General features: G+C 41.5%; 1 protein-coding gene across 1 annotated transcript in view; it reads left to right on the plus strand.

The window, feature by feature from the left end:
• Positions 1-1,247: 1,247 nt before the first annotated feature.
• The window catches only part of LOC126474030 (solute carrier family 22 member 7-like), a 95,575-nt gene continuing 78,384 nt past the window's right edge, over positions 1,248-18,438 (plus strand). Inside the window, exon 1 of the mRNA XM_050101437.1 lies at positions 1,248-1,377. Within this exon, the coding sequence (XP_049957394.1) occupies positions 1,354-1,377 (24 nt within the window). The 5' untranslated portion in view covers positions 1,248-1,353. The remainder of the gene's footprint in view (positions 1,378-18,438) is intronic.

Raw genomic sequence — 18,438 nt, forward strand, 5'->3', positions numbered from 1 at the left:
ACTCTCGGGAGATTTTCGACAAACACTTCCAGTTATTCCCAATTCAGCACCAGCAGAAGTGATCAATGCATGCTTAAGAATCATATCTTTGATCAAACACACAAACACTGTGATTAACAAAAAATATGAGAGCTGAACTATCGAAAGACGAAACAAAAGCATATTTTGCTCAACAACATTTACAAACAGGTGAAGGTACATATCCTACTAACCTGACGATCGGCCTCATTAAACACAACAATGATTTCCACAAAACAGCCACTGCTGAAAACGGTCTCATCGACCAAATTTATCCAAACATTGTTCACAACTGTACCAATCCGGACTGGCTCTTTGAAAGGACAATTTTGGCAACTTAAAATAATATTGCCGATGATATTACATTAATATTCAGAAGAAAATTCCCGTACAGAATTTCTGAACTCTTTGCAAGTACCAGAAAGCCATTACACTGTCTTCGACTTGAAACTGAATCTCCGAGCATACTACTCAGAAATCTCAACTCACCAAAACTATGTAATGGTACTAGGATGATCGTCAAATAGCTAATTTCCAATCAAATTAGCCTACTGATTAACAGTTAACAAAGCGCAAGGATAAACCTCAAAATATTGCGACATCAACCACGAAGACTCCTGTTTCTCTCAAAGTCAACTATACATAGCTTGCTGTCGAGTAGGAAAGTCAAAATGTTTGTATACAAATACCCCAGATAAAGAAATGAAAGATATTGTTTACAAACAAGTATTGTGAATAGTTAGAATACGTCGTTATTTTTTTTTGTCTCTTGTACTTTAACAAGTATTGCAAATAGTTAGACTATTTTTCAATAACAATTTTTCATCTCTTGTACTTTAAAGAGATTCCTTTTATTCCAACCGCCACACGATCTCATATCTACTCCCTGAGCTAAGTAGGATACCCCAGATAGTAAGTTCTATCTTGCCATCTAATGAGAATGGCCACATAAATACAATCAGGATACAAAACCTGAAAAAATCCTGACGAAAAGCTTTACTTTTTTCCACTGTCAATGAGGTTCATGGACTGGAAAGGAAACAAATCGCTGTAACACCTAATAAGAAGTGAGAACTCATAAACGCTAATTATTGTGTCAGTCTTATCTAACCAGTATGCCAAGAATCTCTTGAGTGACTAAGGTGTCTCTTCCTCATTCTCTGACGGTTTCTTCTTGCTGGAAAACTGACGATTGCTGTCTTTCTTGTCAGCGCGAGGGCCATTTTGCACGACGGGCGCATTAGGCTAAGCGCCGCCGATTTCTCTATCTCTCCAACGCACCAGTTCGTTTTAAGGCCACACATTAGCATTCAGAACTCCAGTCGGTTCACGGCAATGGTTCATGGAGGAGTCGAAGTGGTATGTTTTGCCTACACACATTTGAGTATTTTTCTCCAGTTCGAATGCAATTTCTATGAGTGACTACAAATTCATTTCAATTTAACAGATTTTGCTCTCTAACTGAAGCCTTTTTTTGTTGTTCCACAATTTTATTTGTCGCCTATTTTTTTACATAGCACGATAAGGGATTTAAAAATTTATAAGTTTTTATAAGAACAAGTACTTCGAATTCCCTGCTCAGTAAAAGTAACGCTTAGTGTTTTACTTGAGGCCTCGATACTACTGGATCCAACAATGCGCTCCGTAAGCAATGGTTATAGTCAGAGACCAGATTATATGCATTTGCATGATGCATATGCATTTGCATATTTGGCTCCTTTTCACCGATTATTGCATATTTGGACTAAAAACTAGTGACGATGCACATTTGCGCTCTATGTCATATTTAAACTAAAAACTAGTGACTATGCACACTTTCGCCCTATGTTTACAATATTTTAAAAATTTAAAAAGACTGTCTCCAGCTCCATCTAGCTGCGATGCCTCACAGGTTGACCGTGACCTAGAACTGCTTGCCATGGCTAACCGAGAGGCCACTGCCATTAGAGAAGAGGAACAGGAACAGGCAGACAAGAGTCAATGCTTCTGCGCACGCGCCCCTGGTTAATCCCCTCCGCTGTCATACCGTAAGCGTTGGCAACAATTAAATTAAACTACGCAAGCTTTTAGTCACACGTCCATTGTTTCAGTTTAGCATTCTATTTACTTGTATACAGCTGAACGTCTTTACGACGTGTAGTATGTAACGTGTTGTGCGCCATGCCGCACGGAAAAAGAAACCTCGTTTCGTGTATAGCTGACCATCCTGGAACATTTACATGTGTCAGAATTGTTTTATACTGCGAGTTTGCGATAAAAACGTTACGTTCAAAACAAAGCATCAAATAGACCACCATGTCAAGAAAAGTCATCATATCGCACGAATGCAGAAGAAAGGACCACGACAACAACCTCTGGCAATAGCAAGTTGCAGTAGCAGGGATTGGTCCAAAGGTAGCCAAATAAGTCTGCTTCACATGGATATATACCTCTTCACAAACTTACAAACCCTACCCTCAAAGTTTTCCTACGCAACTATTGTTTGAACCAAAATATACCAGATGAATCAACATTCCGTAAAAATTATATACCGACAGTTTACATAAATGTTCTGGAAGAAATACGCAATGAACTCAAGGACAGCACTACCTGGATTTCAGTTGACGAAACTACAGACATTTGTGGCCGTTGCATTGCAAACTACAATGTTAGTACTTTAAAGGAAGAGCCTTCTTCTTCCTATTTAGCAGCCTGCAAAGAACTTGAAAAAGTAAATCATTCTACGATCGCCAGAGTTGTGAATGAGGGTATCAGAAAAATATTTCGAAAATCTTCTGCAGATGAAAGGGTGTTTGTGTTTATTTTAGATCTGCTCCCTATATGACCAAAGCAGAAAAACTCTCTGAGTATTTTATCCCAACTTGAATCATGTGACGTGCTTTGCTCATGGAGTACATCGCCTTGCTGAAGAAGTAGTTCCACTTTGTGAATGTAAATAAACCGATTTCATCCATAAAGAAAGTGTTTCTAAAGGCTCCTGCTCGCCTCAAGACCTACAAAGGAAAACTACGAAATGTGCCTTTACCTCCCGAACCAGTAGTAACTCGTTTGGGTACGTGGGTCGAAGCTGTGTTGTTTTACAATTAACATTTCGAGGCCATTGGAGAGGCAGTAAACGACTTCGATAGTGCAAAGGCTTTGGCAGTCTGCCAGTGCAAGGAAGCTTTTAATGATTCCGGTATTAAAAAAGACATTGCTGTGATTAGCGCTCATCATTTCCATACACCTGAAAGTACTAACAACCTTGAAACCCAAGGTTTGGCACTGAATGAATCTATTCAGTCAATGAATAAAATTATTCTAGTGAACTCATCATTGCCGGCGGTATTCTCAAGAAAACTTGAAGAAAAGTTTGAAAAAATTTTAAACAATAGCCCATACTTTGAACCTATGTGTCAAACTGATAGTTTTATTAATGGGGCAGGTGAAAATTAACCAAAAACATTAACTGCCAACATAGCACAAAAATTCAAATAGTGGCCAGTTGCCACAGTTGATGTAGAACGATCCTTTTCTGCTTATAAACATGTTTAGAATGATCGAAGACACAATCTTACTATCTAACATTTGGAACAGTACTTGGTCGTTTATGTTTACAATAGAAGAAAAATGTAAAATAAATCGTAAATAATACTTTGGTCCAATAGTTCTAATTAAAAGTTAATGCTGTTAAAAAAATCGTGACTTTTGTTGCTTTTTAAATAAAATAATCCGGAGTTTAAATTGCCCCTCAGCGAGAGATATATCTCGCAGTTGATTCTGTACATCGCATCGCATCCGCTTATTACCGACAACAATGGCAAAGAAGGAACAATTCTTGAAACTCGGTATGTACCCCCATTTTGCAAATTTTTAGAAAATAATCCCAGAAAGCCTCCCTTCCTAACCTCTACTAGAGAGTATTCAGAAAATATCAGCATTCTAAATGTACCGATTTTTGGCGTGGCAGGCGCTCTTCCTCGTAACTGATAAGCACAGGTTCGACTTTCAGGTGTAATGCACACAGTAGCTATTATGTTTCTTTATTATTTGATCTTGCATATTTCGACATTTTTCATGAATTTTTAAACGCTCTTCATGCATATTTTAAGGGTTTTCTGATGCCTATAATCCGGTCTCTAGTTATAATACATAAATGCTAGTAGGACTCGCGCTCCGGGAGTTCCGTATAATCTTGATTATGAATGTGAAACAGTGGAAAGTCTAGGTACAAATGTCAACAATGTAGGAAAAGGTAGAGTGATGCTTACCGTAAAGAAGACACATGAAGTTACAGACAGACGCAATTACGAGGCACTTCCTAAAAGTTTTCGGCCACAGCCTTCCTCAGCAAAAGAAAAACACACACCATTCATACACACAAAGAAGCACACCTCATGCCCACATGACCGCCAACTCCAGCCTGAGCTGCCGCATAGTTCATCCAAGGAATCGAGAATCTCGACGATTTTTGCTTCTTATCGATATCGATCCAACTTATGGGGCAGGTGGGACTGGATCTCCCAAGGCCGTCAGTAGTTTTAATGAAATGTTGTCTACTCCCGGGGCCTTGTTTCGACTCAGGTCTTTCAGTGCTCTGTCAAACTCTTCACGCAGTATTGTATCTCCCATTTCGTCTTCATCTACATTCTCTTCCATTTCCAGTCAGAGTTGGATGGACAGAGTAAAAAATGAAGAGGTACTGAGAAGAGTGGGAGAGAAAAGGCAGTTATTAGATGTAATAAAGAGAAGAAAAAGAAATTGGATTGGGCATATATTAAGAAAGAATGACGGACTGATAAAAACAGTTTTAGAAGGTAATGTAGAAGGGAAAAGGAAGCGAGGAAGGAAGAGATTGCAGATACTGTATGAAATGATGGACGGTACAACATACAGCAGCCTTAAGAAGGAAGCAATGGATCGCAGAAAATGGAGAGGCAAAGGACCTGCTAATATAGCAGATAACTGATGATGATGATGATCGATATCGATACTGGCAAGATATCGGTCCCGGGGTTTTCAGGTCTTCCGAAAATGTTTTAATTCAAGTTTGAATTTTTTAAGTAATTTTTGCATTCACTACCTAATTTTTCATTTATTTTATTGATTCTGGAGTTAGATTAAGAAGGCAACTGCTGATGCGTTGACTTCGTCTGCTCTCGTCCCTGCTGCAATTACTAGCAAGTTTTAACATAAGTCTCCAGAGAAGAAAACAGTAAAGCTGGCCATAGGGTAATGACCGTTACGTAAATATCGAACTGTTTTGCGAATTGGGTCAACTGGTATTGTATAGGACATCGGTACCCCATAGCAAACAGAGGAAGTTTAATCCTGTGTCAGTTATCAGTACTACTTTGATATGAAATATTACAGGCACTGAACTTGTCCTTCGCACTGACTGTCAAGGAACGTTTGGGTGTTGAATGAGTAGTTTGTAAAGTAACCGCGATGCTAGCGCCGTCGTGGCGTGGTAGTTGGCAGACCGTATTCCTATCACTGCTAGATGGCAAGTACGTTGTTCTCACAGCGACAAGGGTCTTCAACGTAGCCCAGCCTACAACTAAAAGCCACATGAGAATCACCACAGCGGCTCCAAAGATTTTTGACGGGTCAGGAATGCTATGGAAGTTTGTAATCGTATAAAAATATTTTTAAGCGATATAATTGCGAATTAACAATTTTCGGGTTTCTTTCCTTTACCTACTGTGTGAAATCTTGCATTTTGGCAAATTTCCTGATTGTAGGTCAACAGGAAGTATCCTATAGGTTTTAATGAGTGAGTTTGAATCAAAAATGGCTGTATCATTCGATTAGGAGCTTGAATTTTTCGCACCTCCAAGGGTGACATATAATTCACCTTGATTCCTCTACCCGTTCCTTAGAGACAGACAGATGACAACGAAATAATCCTATAAGGGACTCGTTTCTACTGATTGAGTCGCGGAACCATAAAAAAGGATGGGTTGTTTAGCGTTTGAGGTAAGAGCGGCAACAATGGCATTAGATATTGTGGTGCCACCGCCAGCCACCACACTTGCTAGGTGGTAGCTTTAAATCGGCCGCGGTCCATTAGTACATGTCGGACCCGTGTGTCGCCACTGTCAGTGATCGCAGACCGAGCGCCACCACACGGCAGGTCTCGAGAGACGGACTAGCACTCGCCCCAGTTGTACGGACGACTTTGCTAGCGACTACACTGACGAAGCCTCGCTCCTTTGCCGAGCAGATAGTTAGAATAGCCTTCAGCTAAGTCCACGGCTACGACCTAGCAAGGCGCCATTAGCCTTACATAGCAATTGATACTTATCGTATAAAGCATGTCTCATCAAGAACGATGTATACAACAAGGATGGATTAAAGTTAAGTATTCCAAAAGCTACGTACTTTTCTTTATAGCATTCATTACGTATCCTGTTTCAGACCTCACGCTATCCTTCGTGTGTTTATAGCGTGCATTGCGGTCCCCTCAAATCACACTGTGTCAGCACTTCTGTCGACACATCAGATATAAAGGACAATTTTGAAATGGGTATCCCTCCCAGCCTGTGCGTTCACCGAATAAAAGAAATCAGGTTAAACCGAAATCTGAGTCTAAAGCTGCGATCACAGTGCCACAAATATTGCCTACGCCCGACATTGGCCGAGTACGGCCAATCTTTTCAAATCAGTACTTGCGGGATCCCAGCGTAACCAACGTCAACTCAAGAACGTACAGACTTCTGACGAAGATCGGCGGAAGTCATATCCGTTTTCTTCTGTCGATGTCCCACCACGCAAATTTCGGATCGTGAGAAAGTTTTAAGTTTTCTACAAGGAAGAAGGAATTTGTGGCGCTCTGTTATATAATAATAGGATTATGTCTCCGAACCTCAGGTCTGAAATCAATATATATATATATATATATATATATATATATATATATATATATATATATAATTAACAGAACGTTATATTACATTACGCGTGTTCTGTGGCTGTCCAGCCATTTCAGCATCGCGTCTATACTTAAAACACAGTATGTCAAGCAGGCTAAATCCGTAACAGAAGTTGTAGGCCTTGTTTATAACTTCAGAAAGTATGTGTTCAAGTGAAGAAGGTGGCACATGTCGTTTCCGAAACTTAAAAGTTACTGTAGTGGATTTTATTTATTGTGACAGGTGGGCATTAGCAGTCTACGAATTATAAGTACTAGTAACAGGTGTTTTTATGCCAGCAGAGCGGCGATTTCGTTGTATGAGGTGGTTATCAAATGTGACTTATGTGGTTCCAATTTCCAGTGCTTTAGCTGTTAAGTCTTAATCTAATTTTCTTTTTGCCTTTCACACGTACGCTGAATGACGGTCATTGAAAGTTAATGGACATATGTATGTTCTGATTATTTTATTTGAAGTTGCGCATAGGGTTTGCAATCTTTCTTTACAGTGCCAACAAGAATCATTTATTTATTTTTTCCCCTTAATTCGTTCACCAAACAGACAATTAATAGAGAAATAAGGATAACGTCTTGTCAACTGGCACGGAGGAAAAATCTCAGCACCAAGAAGGAGCTGTAGGACATAAACGGAACTCGGCAGGCGTTTTTCTATATCTGTAAACGGGTGGCGTTAGTAACACTACTGTGAGAATGCAAATCAGGTTTGCTTTGAATAGACACTGTAACGGTCGTGAGCGTTAGTTATCTTTCAGACTGGACATTGTGACTTGACGTTAGATATGACTGCCTTAAAGGCGACCAAGACACCATTATCGGCACCTCACTGAGTCTGAACGAGGTCATATAATAAGGCTATGTCAAGCTGGATGTTCCCTCTGCGATACTGCAGAAATACTTTGCAGGAATGTAGCCACTGTACATGATTGCTAGCAGTGCTTGTCTCGAGAATGTACGGGCGCAAGAAGACCGGGCTCCAGACGACCACGTGGCACTACCGAAAGGGAAGTCCATTGTGATAGCCGCATGGCTCTGGCGCATCGTTCTGCATCTGTAGCAGCAATTTGAGCAGTAGATGGCACCACAGTGACACAACGAACTGTCACAAAACGGTTACTTGAAAGCTACGAGCCAGACGCCCGATAGAGCGCATTCCCCTGTTACCAAACCGTCGCCATTAACGACTGGAGTGGTGTCAAGCGAGAGCTCTGTCGCGGTCTCAGTGACTGCGGTGTGTTTGTTAGAAGGAGACCAGTTGAGCGCCTGCATCCAACATGTCCGCGTGTTAGACGCACTGGACCTACACCTGGAGTTGTGGTCTGGGTGACAATTTCGGATGACAGCAGGTGCAATCTCGTGGTTATTCCACGCACCCAAACTGCAAATTCGTATGTGAACCTGGTGATTTGACACCCTTTGCTGCCATTCATGAACAGCAATCCAGGGGGTGTTTTACAACAAGATAACGGTTGCCCACATACCGCTGTTGCAACCTAACGTGCTCTACAGAGTGTCGAGATGTTGCCTTGGTCTGTTTGATCGCCATATCTGTCGTCGATGGATAACTCCAGCGTCATCCCCAAACGCATTAACGGATCCTGTATTGCCCAAGTGCAACAGGCATGGAACTCCATCCCTCACACTAACTACCGGCACCTGTACAACACAATGCATGCATCTTTACATGCTTGTATTCAGCGTTCTGGCGGTTACACAGGTCATTAATGTACCAGCATTTAACATTTGCAATGGCTTATCAAGCCCTTACCTTAATATGTGATCTTGCAATGTCAATCACTTAAATATGTTACCTAGACAAACATATTCCCGAGGTTTCATCATTCTGCATTAATTATATTTTGGTTCTACGATTTTTTCAGTCAGTGTATTTTCGTGAAACTTGTCTGATTATTCAACTAACTAAGGAAAGAAACTCCAGCACTCGCCAAGTCCATGGCGAGACAGAGGTGATCTAACTCTAATCTCCTTGCTATCGCCAAAAACTGGCGAAGGATATAGGATGTAGTTGTTGTTGTTATGGTATTCAGTTCTGAGACTGGTTTGATGCAGCTCTCCATGCTACTCTATCCTGTGCAAGCTTCTTCATCTCCCAGTACTTACTGCAACCTACATCCTTCTGAATCTGCTTTGTGTAATCATCTCTTGGTCTCCCTCTACGACTATTACCCTCCACGCTGCCCTCCAATGCTAAATTTGTGATCCCTTGATGCCTCAGAACATGTCCAACCAACCGGTCCCTTCTTCTTGTCAAGTTGTGCCATAAACTCCCCTTCTCCCCAATTCTATTCAACACCTCCTCATTAGTTACGTGATCTACCCATCTAATCTTCAGCATTCTTCTGTAGCACCACATTTCGAAAGCTTCTATTCTCTTCTTGTCCAAACTAGTTATCGTCCATGTTTCACCTCCATACATGAGTACACTCCATACAAATACTTTCAGAAACGACTTCCTGACACTTAAATCTATACTCGATGTTAACAAATTTCTCTTCTTCAGAAACACTTTCCTTGCCATTGCCAGTCAACATTTTATATCCTCTCTACTTCGACCATCATCAGTTATTTTGCTCCCCAAATAGCGAAACTCCTTTACTACTTTAAGTGTCTCATTTCCTAATCTAATTCCCTCAGCATCACCCGACTTAATTCGACTACATTCCATTATCCTTGTTTTGCTTTTGTTGATGTTCATCTTATATCCTCCTTTCAAGACACTGTCCATTCCGTTCAACTGCTCTTCCAAGTCCTTTGCTGTCTCTGGCAGAATTACAATGTCATTGGCGAACCTCAAAGTTTTTATTTCTTCTCCATGGATTTTAATACCTACTCCGAATTTTTCTTTTGTTTCCTTTACTGCTTGCTCGATATACAGATTGAATAACATCGGGGAGAGGCTACAACCCTGTCTCACTCCCTTCCCAACCACTGATTCCCTTTCATGTCCCTCGACTCTTATAACTGCCATCTGGTTTCTGTACAAATTGTAAATAGTCTTTCGCTTCCTATATTTTACCCCTGCCACCATTAGAATTTGAAAGAGGGTATTTCAGTCAACATTGTCAAAAGCTTTCTCTAAGTCTACAGTTGCTAGAAACGTAGGTTTGCCTTTCCTTAATCTTTCTTCTAAGATAAGTCGTAAGGTCAGTATTGTCTCACGTGTTCCAGTATTTCTACGGAATCCAAACTGATCTTCCCCGAGGTCGGCTACTACTAGTTTTTCCATTCGTCTGTAAAGAATTCGCGTTAGTATTTTGCAGCTGTGACTTATTAAACTGATCGTTCGGTAATTTTCACATCTGTCAACACCTGCTTCCTTTAGTATTGGAATTATTATATTCTTCTTGAAGTCTGAGGGTATTTCGCCTGTCTCATACATCTTGCTCACCAGATGGTATAGTTTTGTCAGGACTGGATCTCCCAAGGTTGTCAGTAGTTTTAATGGAATGTTGTCTACTCCCGGGGCCTTGTTTCGACTCAGGTCTTTCAGTGCTCTGTCAAACTCTTCACGCAGTATTGTATCTCCCATTTCGTCTTCATCTACATTCTCTTCCATTTCCAGAATATTGTCCTCAAGTACATCGTCTTTGTATAGACCCTCTATATACTCCTTCCAACTCTCTTCTTTCCCTTCTTTGCTTAGAACTGGGTTTCCATCTGAGCTCTTGATATTCATACAAGTGGTTCTCTTTTCTCCAAAGGTCTCTTTAATTTTCCTGTTGGCAGTATCTATCTTACCCCTAGTGAGATAAGCCTCTACATCCTTACATTTGTCCTCTAGCCATCCCTGCTTAGCCATTTTGCACTTCCTGTCGATCTCATTTTTGAGACGTTTGTATTCCTTTTTGCCTGTTTCATTTACTGCATTTTTATATTTTCTCCTTTCATGAGTTAAATTCAATATTTCTTCAGTTACCCAAGGATTTCTACTAGCTCTCGTCGTTTTACCTACTTGATCCTCTGCTGCCTTCACTACTTCATCCCTCAGAGCTACCCATTCTTCATCTATTGTATTTCTTTCCCCCATTTGCGACAATTGTTGCCTTATGCTCTCCCTGAAACTCTGTACAACCTCAGGTTTAATCAGTTTGTCCAGGTCCCATCTCCTTAAATTCCCACCCTTCTGCAGTTTCTTCAGTTTTAATCTACAGTTCATAACCAATAGATTGTTTTCAGAGTCCACATCTGTCCCTGGAAATGTCTTACAATTCAATACCTGGTTTCTAAGTCTCTGTCTTACGATTATATAATCTATCTGATACCTTCTAGTATTTGCAGGATTCTTCCATGTATACAACCTTCTTTTGTGATTCTTGAGCCAAGTATTAGCTATGATTAAGTTATGCTCTGTGCAAAATTCTGCCAGACTGCTTCCTCTTTCATTTCTTTCCCCCAATCCATATTCACCTACTATGTTTCCTTCTCTCCCTTTTCCTACTCTCGAATTCCAGTCACCCATGACTATTAAATTTTCGTCTCCCTTCACTACCTGAATAATTTATTTTATCTCATCATACATTTCATCAATTTCTTCATCATCTGCAGAGCTAGTTGGCTTATAAACTTGTACTGCTGTAGTAGGTGTGGGCTTCGTGCCTATCTTGGCCACAATAATGCGTTCACTATGCTGTTTGTAGTAGCATACCCGCACTCCTTTTTTTTAATTCATTATTAAACCTACTCCTGCATTACCCCTATTTGATTTTGTATTTATAACCCTGTACTCACCTGACCAAATCTCTTGTTCCTCCTGCCACCGAACTTCACTAATTCCCACTGTATCTAACTTTAACCTATCCATTTCCCGTTTCAAGTTTCCTAACCTACCTGCCCGATTAAGGGATCTGACATTCCACGCTCCGATCCGCAGAACGCCAGTTTTCTTTCTCCTGATAATGACGTCCTCCTGAGTAGTCCCCGCCCGGAGATCCGAATGGGGGACTATTTTACATCCGGAATATTTTACCCAAGAGGACGCCATAATCATTTAACCATACAGTAAAGCTGTATGCCCTCGGGAAAAATTACGGCTGTAGTTTCCCCTTGCTTTCAGCCCTTCGCAGTACCAGCACAGCAAGGCCGTTTTGGTTAGTGTTACAAGGCCAGATCAGTCAATCATTCAGACAGCTACCCCTCTTCTGGAACCTCACGTTTGTCTGGCCTCTCAACAGATACCCCTCAGTTGTGGTTGCACCTACGGTACGGCCATCTGTATCGCTGAGGCACGAAAAGCCTCCCCACCAACGGCAAGGTCCATGGTTCATGGGGGGATACAGGATGTACTGATAGCCAATTGTCGGACGATGTTATCGGGAGATCTTTAGAGGCGTCGTCTTTGCCACTGTGATTACAGATTAAGAAAAGGATCCGATTCCACTCCTCTGAAATCTGGCTGCAGACCATTGCCCACTGCACCAACTTACTCGTAGCGATTTGATTTAGGTGTATTTGATCGTCCTGGTCCGGATGTGCTAACTACACTACTGGCCATTAATATTGCTACACCAAGAAGATGACGTGCTACAGACGCGAAATTTAACCGACAGGGAGAAGATGCTGTGATATGCAAACGATTAGCTTTTCAGAGCATTCACACAAGGCTGGCACCGGTGGCGACACCTACAACGTACTGACATGAAGAAAGTTTCCAACCGATTTCTCATACACAAACAGCAGTTGACCGGCTTTGCCTGGTGAAACGTTGTTGTGATGCCTCGTCTAAGGAGGAGAAATGCGTACTATCATGTTTCCGACTTTGATAAAGGTCGGATTGGAGCCTATCGCGATTGCAGTTTATCGTATCGCGACACTGCTGCTCGCGTTGGTCGAGATCCAATGACTGTTAGCAGAAATGGAATCTGTGGGTTCAGGAGGGTAATACGTAACGCTGTGCTAAATCCCAGCGGCCTCGTATCACTAGCAGTCGAGATGACTGGCATCTTATCTGCATTGCTGTAACGGATCGTGCAGTCACGTCTCGATCCCTGAGTCAACAGATGGGGACATTTGAAAGACAACAACCATCTGCACGAACAGTTCGACGACGTTTGCAGCAGCATGGACTATCAGCTCGGAGACCATGGCTGCGGTTACCCTTGATGCTGCATCACCGACAGGAGCGCCTGCGATGGTGTACTCAACGACGAACCTGGTTGCACGAATGGCAAATAGTCATATTTTCGGATGAGTGCAGGTTCTGTTTACAGCATTATGATGGTCGCATCCGTGTTTGGCGACATCGCGGTGAACGCACATTGGAAGCGTGTATTCGTCATCGTCGTACTGGCGTATCACCCGGCGTGATGGCATGGGGTGCCACTGGTTAGACGTCTCGGTCACCTCTTGTTCGCGTTGACGGCATTTTGAACAGTGGACGCTACATTTCAGATGTGTTATACAACCCGAGACTCTACCCTTCATTTGATCCCTGCGAAACCCTACATTTCAGCAGGACAAGGCACGACCGTATGTTGCAGGTCCTGTACGGGCCTTTCTGGATACAGAAAATGTTCGACTGCTACCGTGGCCAGCATATTCTCCAGTTGTCTCACCAATTGGAAACGTCTGGTCAATGGCGGCCGAGCAACTGGCTCGTCACAATACGCCAGTCACTACTCTTGATGAACTGTGGTATCGTGTTGAAGCTGCATGGGCAGCTGTAGCTGCACACGCCATCCAAGTTCTGCTTGACTCAATGCCCAGGCGTATCAAGACCGTTATTACGACCAGAGGTGGTTGTTCTGGGTACTGATTTCTCAGGATCTATGCACCCAAATTGCGTGAAAATGTAATCACTTGTCAGTTCTAGTATAATATATTTGTCCAATGAATACCCGTTTATCATCTGCATTTCTTCTTGGTGTAGCAATTTTAATGGCCAGTAGTGTATTAGATTAAGATTTCTGTGTATGGCATTTTTGGCGGGGACCCCCTTCCCTGGGAATTAGGCCTCCTGGTACAATGGTTCTCATTTGACACCCTTTCGGCAAGTTGCCCGTCGATCATGATGTAATGATTATGAGAAAAACACGCAGACGCCCGCGCACAGACACAAACACACAGACACAGTTCCTACTGCAGGAAATCTGCGTTCAGGCGGTAATCGAACCCAGGACGCTGTGAGCCAGAGTTAGCAACGCCAACCGCAAGACCACGAGTAGTATTCGTAACAACACTTCTAATTTCAGGTAACTGCGTGAAATTATACGAGAAAAGAGCTACCATTTTTACTGTAATGACCCTAGAAACGCAAAAATATCCCTCTAATGTTTTAGGAGTAGTAAGAATGCGATAGTAGTACCAGGCCAGTGTGGTAGCATCGTCGTATTTATTCCCGAGAACCGATCATGGGTGGGTGTTGCTGTCCGCTGCTGGCGAGGGGTACACGGTAAGTGCCATTGCCCGATTTCCCAGAAACTTTTCTTCGTGGAAGAGTGCTCAAAATTAGAGAAAACGTGAATTGGCTTATCCGAGTTTTTCTGAGAAAACTGCCATCAAATTTTTCGTCGTATTTTATACGCCTTTTAGATCGCATTCACTTCACCCGAAATGGTGGCACGGTGAATGGGAATGCGGCTTCCTACTTTTGCACACCGTGTGCTCGCGTTCGAAACCCAGTTATTGATTTCGTTTTATTAGTGTTTTCTTTCGTTTATCTACCCTTGTCCGTAGAAGATTACTAAACGAACATTTGTTTTCAGATCAGACGATACAAGGCTGTAAAATTAATTATCAAATTATAGCTGGCTTCCACAATAAGTGTCATACCTTTAATACATAATATACGAGTAAGTGTGTTGGGTATTTTTCAGGAGTTACAATCTTTTTAAATTCTCGTAACCTTACAACTAATTGTTATAGCGCTTTTCTTGTTTCTCCATTTTTCGCATCACTGTAATGCTTTCTTCTGCCAACGGCCTTACCGCAGTCATAACACCGGTTCCCGTTAGATCGTCAAAGTCAGTTCTTACCATTTTAATGTTCATTCTTCACTAACATTTGGTGCATTCCCTTGGATGATAATGATCGTAGAAGCATTGGAAACGTAGAAACTCCGAACACCTCGATCATAGCGCGAAGAAATGTCTTTAAGATTCCAGAATGAGATTTTCACTCTGCAGCGGAGTGTGCGCTGATATGAAACTTCCTGGCAGATGATAGAGCACTTGCCCGCGAAAGGCAAAGGTCCCGAGTTCGAGTCTCGGTCGGGCACACAGTTTAATCTGCCAGGAAGTCTTTAACATTGCTGAAGATTTTACGCGTATGCAATAATTTAGCGGTAAACCATGCATAATGAATCATTTTACCGGAAACTAACGTTTGTGACTGATTATGACTCGAGAAATACTACAGGAATTTCACCGAAAACAGTTTCAAAAAATTCACTCGTTTGTTTTTTCTTTTTTGTTAATTCATTCACCAAACAGACAATTAGTAGACGAACAAGACAATGCCTTTTCAATATTCACTGGAAAACATTCGTGTAGTAATTTAATACAGACGTGAGTAGATAAATGAAAAACAAAAAACAAGAATATAAATAATTATCGCGTTTAGAACACGGCTGAAAATGTATGAAGTCCCGACGCTGCCTCCTGTCACCAACCAGAGGCTTTATTGGGATATCGTTTTACAAACTCTGGTCTTGGCTCACTCACGTGACATACGGAGTTTTTCAATTGTTCATGCCGACAGGAGCGCTTTCTTTCGATCCCTTCGGCTCATTCGTGTAATAGACGGTAGCATCATCGTTCCTCCCAGTGCATTAGCTAATAATCAGTATGTGAGATTTGATTGTATCATAGATAGTCATGTAACAAGGTTAAAAAATTTCGAACTTGTTTCCATATGACGTTTCCAGTATAGTGTTGTGAGCATTGTGCGGGCTGCTGCAATATCTTCTTTAACAGTCATGGTTTGATTCTGTCCAGTATGTCAGTTACTTGCTGCTTCATGTAACTCCTCTCTTCACCGTGAGGGAAAATGATGAGAAATGTGTCTTGTAAACTCAATAAGAGTACGTGGTTTGACAACTGTCTGTCTCTGGGTCGCAGTGAAAGGTAGTGTCTGCAAATGGTCGACGTACTGGACTAGCAAGTAGGACGCCAAGTGATACGAAGTGCGTTAAAGCGAAGTTTTTAAGGTCCTGAAACACGTTGCTGCGGTAGGCCTATCATTTAGGGCTGAAGATACCGTAGCAAGACCGGCATAGGGAACGAGTGTCGGGGGCGACTGGTGTGCACGGTGCAGTACCACTGGTCTGGCTGCCGGAGAACGCAATAGGGCTCGTGTGTTTGGACGAGGTGACCGAACTGAAACGCCGCGTTTTACATGCCAGCCAACCGCGGGTGGGGAGCAATGCATTAATGACATGTCGTTATAAGCTAAAGATGGCAATTTGGATGGAAACTACACACTCGTTCACCTTGCGTCCCTCTCTTAGATAAACTGATCTTTATGCGTTTTTGTTATAGCCCCAATGGATAATGTCATATCTAACCAAAATAACGCAGAAAGCAGTATTTAGTAATTCAGCCAATGTAGTTCGCGGACGTTACTCTGGCTAAGGAGAAATCACGTGGGGGATTTCCCAAGGCTCAATGTTATATCTGCTACTGTTCCTCTTATGTGTCAACGATTTTCCGTCTAATATATAACAAGTAGAGTTAGTTCTTATTGCAGATGACACTAGTATTGTAATCAGTCCATGCCTACATAGAGAAACAGTAGAAATTGTAGACAATGTTCTTAAAATTATCATTGACTGGCTTCCTCCGAATAGTGCCACCCCGAGATTTAAAAACGGCACAACGTATTCAGTTCTGCGCATCAAGAGTTAGTACACCAATGTTAAGTGTAACACGTGGTGAGGAAATAATAAATAGGGAGCAATTTTAAAATTCTTATGTGTGCATGTTGTTGGGAATTTAAATTGGGAAAAAGCACTTTTTGGAACTACTGAAACAATTGAGTTCACCCACGTTTGCACTTAGAATCACTGCAAAGCTTGGCAGAAACAAATAAGTATGGTGATGTATTTTGCATATTTTCATTTAATAACTTGAGGCGGAATAATGTTCTGGTGTAACAAATCTTTAAGCAAGAAAGTTTTCGTTGCTCTGAAACGCGCTGTAAGAGTAACATGTGGTGCTCGCCCACGATAATCTTATAGACATCTGTTTAAAGAGTTACGTATTTTGGCTATTACTTCGCATTATATTTACTCCCTCATGGAATTTGTCGTAAGTAGTACATTACATTTCAAATGATGTACGTAATTGCAATACAAGAAGAAAAGAATTACATTCGTTACGCCACTTTAAGTTTGTGGTTAGCACAAAAAGGGGTGCACAGTGCTGCAACCAAACCTTTTGGTCACTTACCCAGTGATATGAAATGTCTGACAAACAGCAAAGTAAAATCTGAAAATAAACTGAAGAAGTTTTTCCTTGACAGATCCTTCTATTCCCACAGAAGAATTTATATTTTATTGTAATGTGTAAAAGGTGGTGAGTATGAATTATTAACTCACATCTGCGTGTCTTTATTTTGTTTTTAACAAAAGAAACCACTTGTAAATGATCACCTTTTACACATCAGGTTACCTTCCATTCGGAAGAAAATGTGACTGACGCCCGAACAACAGGGACTTACATGCATTGAGAATAGAATATGGTGCATTGAGAATGGCTAGCCACTAGCCGAAATCTGGATATGCGTAATAAAATCTAAAAATGGACGACTGATTGCTGCACTCTATAATTTATAAACCTTGTAGTTATATTTACAAAATAATTTGTGATGTGAGTATAAATTGATTTCTTCCACATCGTTAAGATTTATCACACAAATGATTCATGCAACATGAAACTAACCAATTACCTAAGTAACAACCACTCATTATTGCAAATTTCTCCAGTTCCTTCACATCATTACAGCAACATGTATTACGCTTTTCCGATCTTGAGCAGTTTACAATCCACCACACAGCGAAAAGTACGCCAGACAAACTCAGTATGTTCAGAATCTTCTCGCCCTAACTTAAACCAATACTATTGTAGTAACGAACAGCAACAAAGAGGCAGTAACGCGCTTTCCACATCTACGTCTGCGTAGAACGATTTTAACTATTTCGCATTTGTCTTTATTTATAACTATGTGAGTACCCGGCGTTACTCAGATACGTATTTACTTCCACCTACTATTTGCCCATCTCCTCTCCTTCTTCCTCTCACTGCCTACCTCCTCCACTTCCCTGACCACCTCCTTCGCCCCCACTTTCTATGCATATCCTCCTACACCTCTCTCCATGCAACTGCTAGTTCCCCGTACTCTCTGAACTTTATCTCCCCATCTCAATAGGAGGCTTGTGGTTTTTACCCCACAGTAATTCTTTCCAGATCGTAACTAACATGTGCACCAGATTCCACTGAAATCGTTCCAGGGTCTTAGGATGAGATTTTTACCCGTGGCTTTGCCTACTTGTGCAC

This window comes from Schistocerca serialis, chromosome 4 (assembly GCF_023864345.2).
Source record: "Schistocerca serialis cubense isolate TAMUIC-IGC-003099 chromosome 4, iqSchSeri2.2, whole genome shotgun sequence".
In the NCBI taxonomy this organism is placed as follows: domain Eukaryota; kingdom Metazoa; phylum Arthropoda; class Insecta; order Orthoptera; family Acrididae; genus Schistocerca; species Schistocerca serialis.